The sequence below is a fragment of the Anolis sagrei genome, chromosome 1 (assembly GCF_037176765.1).
Source record: "Anolis sagrei isolate rAnoSag1 chromosome 1, rAnoSag1.mat, whole genome shotgun sequence".
NCBI lineage: Eukaryota > Metazoa > Chordata > Lepidosauria > Squamata > Dactyloidae > Anolis > Anolis sagrei.
The window spans coordinates 254,685,411-254,691,181 of NC_090021.1; the positions used below are offsets into that span (position 1 = coordinate 254,685,411).

General features: G+C 38.8%; 1 protein-coding gene across 1 annotated transcript; it reads left to right on the forward strand.

The window, feature by feature from the left end:
• Positions 1-868: 868 nt before the first annotated feature.
• LOC132761869 (alpha-1,3-mannosyl-glycoprotein 4-beta-N-acetylglucosaminyltransferase C-like) lies at positions 869-5,138 on the forward strand. The gene is made up of 3 exons (XM_060754920.2): positions 869-1,063; positions 2,881-3,025; positions 3,990-5,138. Exons 1-3 carry the CDS (start codon positions 905-907, stop codon positions 5,126-5,128), a joined length of 1,443 nt encoding a protein of 480 aa, XP_060610903.2. The 5' UTR covers positions 869-904; the 3' UTR covers positions 5,129-5,138.
• The last annotated feature ends 633 nt before the right edge of the window (positions 5,139-5,771 follow it).

Sequence of the window (5,771 nt, forward strand, 5' to 3'; positions counted from 1 at the left end):
AGAGCCTGCAGGGAAGTGTGAGAATTCACCCTCTCCTCTCCCCTTGCTGAGTTACCTGAATGCACTGCTTTTGCACTTTCTGTTTGCAGCTATTGGAATAAGCTGGGGAAGAAAGGGGGAAAGCAGGAGGAAGACAGAGAAGGGATGCTTTAAAAGGAACCAGAAAAGTGATTAAAACTGAGATACTTTAAAAGCATTTGAGAAAATGGATAGAGTATTAATCAAGGCTGCCCCTGCCAAATTGGGAATGGCCTATGGGAAAAATTGATATTGGAGATAGGCCAGTAAGATGTCCAGCTGGAAGGAAAGAGGTAAACTTGTCTCCAGTTTCTATTAAAATCCAGGGCAAATCATGACCTACCCATGTTACAAAGACATAATCACCTCTGAAGTAGAACATAGGGACTTTGAGGATGGATCTACACTGCCATATAATCCAGTTCAAAGCAGGTAATCTGGATTTTATGTGGCAGTGGAGCCTGATTCTCCAAGCTAAGGAAATCCTTCTGTTTTGAAATGTTCAGTGTGGTTACTCTTTTTGACTCTCTACAGCAGTCCTATTGCAAAAAGTTTATATCAGTTGCTTGCCTGACCTGTAGCCTCAATAAGACATGTGCCTCACATTGGACAAGTTCATTTCATGATTTTCTATGTCACTTTTCTTCAATTTTGTGTCATCCAAGTTATGTTGGACTAATTGCAAATCCCGGGTTGGGAAAGGTTAGCCTACTACATCAGTTCTCATGAGTGAACTTGGGTCAAAAGAGATATTTTGCAAACATAACTTCAAAATATTGGAATACATTGAAGCATAATCTCTGGAAATATTTTCTTTCTTGCCTCATATTAGAGCATGAAGAACCACTGTTTCAGTGTCTTTCAGGGCTCAAAGTGAAAAGCAGCAATGAAACACAGGAGCCTACAGAAGTCACTGTCCCACTGCTGGGTGAACGTTTCTAGATTATGTTTTCTCCTAGGAGTCTTCAGCATACTGTTTGCTATTATTTGGAGGCAAAGCAAAGAGAAATGTAAATCTCTAGAACAGGAGGAATCTGCATTCATGGTAAGGGAGTGAAATGGTTTGTGGCCAGGATTTCCCATAAGTTCTCTGCAACTGTACACAACTGATTTTACATACATATACATATACATACATACATACATACATATATATACATACATACACACACACACACACACACACATATATGATGGAGCCGTGGTGTTGCAGCAGGTTAAACAGCTGAGCTGCTGAACTTGCTGACCAAAAGGGCTGCAATTCGAATCCAGGGAGCAGGATAAGCTCCTGCTGTTACCCCTAGCTTCTGCCAACCTAGCAGTTCGAAAACATGCAAATGTTAGTAGATCAATAGGTACGTCTTTGGTGGGAAGGTAATGCTACTCCACACAGTCATGCTGGCCACATGACCTTGGAGGCATCTATGGACAACGCCGACTCTTTGGCTTAGAAATGGAGATGAGCACCACACCTCAGAGTCGGACATAACTAGACTTAATGTCAAGGGGAAACCTTTACCTTTTTACACACACAAACACATATATTCTCTCTCCCCTGGAGCAAATCAGCAATCCAGGTTTATAAAGCAGTAGGGGGTCGAAATTAAAATAGACAAGGCCACAGATAGGTTTTTAGCACATCACTTCCCAAGGAAAGGTTATAATTAATGAATGAGCTATTGTAAAAATAAACTATATTATAAAAAGGGAAGTTTCAATTAATATCAATTAATTAAACTTATTAGGTAAGATTTTTATTTATTATAAAATCACATTAATGGAAATAAATAATTTACTAATTAACTAAATGTAAACAGTCAGAAAACCTGAACAATTCATTCAATCTTGTACCGGTTAGCAATAATAACATTATAACACTAACAATGAGTACTTCTAATAATTTGCGTTAGTAAATGCGTACCCAGATGCTGGATACAGAATAAGTTATTAATAAGTGGTTGTCTTAAATGACTTACATATGTAGCCAGCGAATCCAGACAGGGCAGTATTAATGGCTTGAAAAAGGAGAAGAGATCACCATCTGCAGAGGGGATTCTGCCTCTGATTATATTTCACAGGCAAACCTGAGGCCAAACAAACTCCCCTTCTAGCAGTGTTTCTCAACCTCCGGCCATGACCCCTTAATACAGTTCCTTATGTTGTGGTGACCCCCAACCATAACATTATTTTCGTTGCTACTTCACAACTGTAATTTTGTTACTGTTATGAACTGTAATGCAAATATCTAATATGCAGGATGTATTTTCATTCACTGGACCAAATTTGGCACAAATACCTGATACACCCAAATTTGAATACTGGTGGGGTTGGGAGGGGGGATTGATTTAGTCATTTGGGAGTTATAGTTGCTGGGATTTGTAGTTCACCTATAATCAAAGAGCATTCTGAACTCCATCAACGATTGAACTGAACCAAACTTGGCACACAGAGCTCCCAAGTGGTAATCTTAAATCAGAAACAACATGGTCTAGTATGTTTGGCTAGGACTCCAGCAGATCTGCTCAGCTATGCAAACCCACTGGGTGATCTTGGGCAAATCATACTGTGTATGGGTGCAACTACATTGTAGAAGCAACGAAGTTTGGCACTCCTTGGCTCAATGCTATGGCTTAACCTTCTTTGCCCAAGAGTGCTTGGGCCTCACCAAACTACAACTCCCATTGTAGGCACATCCTCAGTCTTAAAGGAAAGCAATGGCAAACTTACTATGTACAAACGCAACTGAGAAACTCTGTGATAATGTCACTAAGTTGAAATTGACTTCAAGACACACAACACCAAGAATTATATTTTAAAAACCTTTGTGGCAATGGGATAATGGGATTATATTTGGTGTTTCAGGATACAAATGGAAAGAAGAACATCAACCTGGAGAATATCATAAAGCAGAAGCCCCAGAATCCAAATCTCAGTGTTCTGGAGAGTGCTCAGGGTCCTTTGCCCATACAATATACATATCTCTTGGGATCTCTTCCTACTAGAAAGCGTGAGTATAGAACATTATAGTCATGACCACTCTTGATACACATAGAAGGAAATAATATAAGAGAGAGATCCAAGTTCTATATAGCAAGCCACTTCAGGTCAGCTGCCGTTTGAAACGTCTCACCAAATGTTTAAGTCAGCGATCTCACAGTTACTATGAAATCTTTTTCTTTTTAAAATATGGCTTTGGCGTACTTGCTAAACATGGAAAATCTGATCTACTTGAAGCACTAAAGTCAGAAAGAATCACACATGTGATTTATTTATCCTGTTGAATACTATCTATGTCTTTCTGTTGTTTGAGACCAGCAGTTTGGGGATCTTTAAACAGAAGTTGGGTTACCATCAGATGGGGGTGCTGTAGCTGTGTATTGCATGGTAAGAAATTGGACTAGATAGCCTTTGCAATCTCTTCCAGCTTTGTCATTCTGTAATTCTATGTAGGAGACTACACTTGTAAACTGGGCCTGAAATGAACTATTTAGACTCTTAGATAAATATAAAGGCTTTGTGTTGCCAAGTGTCACTCGGCAGCCTCTGCCCTGAACTCCTTGGGTGGCTTTAGGAAAGTCCCTGGCTTGGATCCAAAAATGCTGTGATAGGAAAGGGGGTTTCAGCTGCAAGAATGGAGTTCTGGTTCTCCTGCTTTTCTGGTTCAAGCCCATTGGTTTTGCCTCTTCTTCATCTTGCAGATAGGGAGCCAGGTCTAGACAACACCAACAATAAATACCGTGCCAACTGCAACAGTAATGGTACACTATTTGAAACGAGTGAAATGTAAACAGGGTTCCTATACTTCTCAGATCCAAGCAATTGCTTTGTAATTATGGAAATCATTTTAATTTGTATTCTTATTCTAATTATTCATTTATATCATTGTTCAGGAACACTGGAATACGTATGTGAATTGCTTCACAAACAAAGTGCCATATAAAATGTAATGTAATCGTTTCCACTTCTTCTAGGATTGCTGACTATTGGTATTTCTTCTGTCTATAAAGAAAAGGAGCATCATTTACTGAACACAATTGAGTCCATTTTAAGACAGTCTTCTCCAGAAGAACTACAAATGACCATCCTGGTTATATACCTTGCTAACAATAGTTCTCAGCTCAATGAGCGCAGCACCAAAGAAATTCAGGCTAAATTTAGTGAGCATGTCAATGAGGGAACACTGCTTGTTATACAAAGTCATCTCGCCAGTTACCCACCTTTAAGCAGCCCGAAAGCAAATCCATGGTATAACAGAGGAGGAATTGGGTGTAGAGCCAAACAGAATGTGGACTATGCTTATTTAGTTAACTTCTGTGCTGGTCTCTCTTGGTATTATTTGATGCTTGAAGATGACATTGTCTGCGCTGATAATTTTATATCCATTATACAAAACTATATAAAGGACAGAGGAACACCTTGGACCACAATTGCATTTTCAAGATTGGGCTACATTGGGAAACTCTATCATAGCTCTGATCTTATTAAACTGGCCCGGTTCCTCTTGATGTTTTATGATGCAGTGCCTGCAGACTGGCTTCTAGAGTTTTTCTATAAGTCAAAAGGCCAGGATAATGCCATATTTTTCCGGCCTTCACTCTTTCAACATATAGGTAGATTATCTTCATTTCACAATATGGAATTTCAAATCCAGGATCCAGAATTTGAAGAAGACTTTGGACCTTCTGGAGACTCCCCAGCTGCTTCATGTTTCACAAACATACCCATATTTTCACATTATGTGCCAGGCAATGTGTGTCCTCCCAGCGAGGGTGTGTTTTGGGGTATGAATGTAACATCAGAGAGTTTCTTCACTGTTGTCTTTAAACGTCCAGTTGTTCCCCAGAAGATTCAGATTTACACAGGGTCAGCCGAATATAAGAAGGACATTCTCTATTATGGCTTTGTAGAACAGGGTAGGCACAAAATCCATTGGCATGGGGGTCAAACATGCCTAACTTTCCAGTGGATTGGAGATTTCAAGGAGGGGCGTTTTGAAATGGAAAAGAACAATAACAATGATGACATTGACTGCCTTAGAATACACCCCACAGCACCACAAAAGCCATGGCTGCTAATAAGGAAAATTAATATTTGGGCGAAAAAAGATTGACTTCACATTCTGTTGCACACATCTGTATTGCACACCAATGGAAAACCATATTAAATCTTGCTGTCTGTTATAAGATACATAAACTCTTTTCATTTCTGTAACTGAAAATAAACTTTGTGTTTCCTTCCTTTAATTTTAAAACAACTTTGAGTGGAAAACAAAAGGCAAACCTTTTAGGCAATAAATTAGCATGTTCTCACCAAATGTTTAAGTCAATGAATTTAATAACACGTGTGGCTTCTTCATAAAATCTCTGAATTATCATACATAACCTGCAGTAATGTATGATAATTATCATACATATCCTGCAAAGAGAGAATGGGCGACGCCAATAAAAACAATTTCCCTATTGTAGTGAATTTTGAAATACACATGAGAAATGATCAGATGAGATTCATGCAGTCATTGATTGTGGTGCAGGAATATAGTAGTGGCATGGAACAGTACATAAAATGATGAGTTGGTTGGTTTTAAAGGAAGATTGTAGAAATGTATCTCTATTATAAATTTATTTGGCAGCACGCATTCAGGATTTATTTGGTGAGCAGCAAACAGAAAGTCCCTACATCCAGTGAATTCGCAAGATAATTCAAACTAAAGAAACTCTTTGATATTGTTGTATTTATGCAACTATGCAAATTTT

Excerpts from the sequence above, each read along its gene's own strand:
- LOC132761869 (XM_060754920.2), top strand. The coding sequence starts at position 905 with ATGAAACACAGGAGCCTACAGAAGTCACTGTCCCACTGCTGGGTGAAC. Across the intron at positions 1,064-2,880 it reads AGGAGGAATCTGCATTCATG|GATACAAATGGAAAGAAGAA; the intron begins GTAAGGGAGTGA and ends TTGGTGTTTCAG. Across the intron at positions 3,026-3,989 it reads ATCTCTTCCTACTAGAAAGC|GATTGCTGACTATTGGTATT; the intron begins GTGAGTATAGAA and ends CACTTCTTCTAG.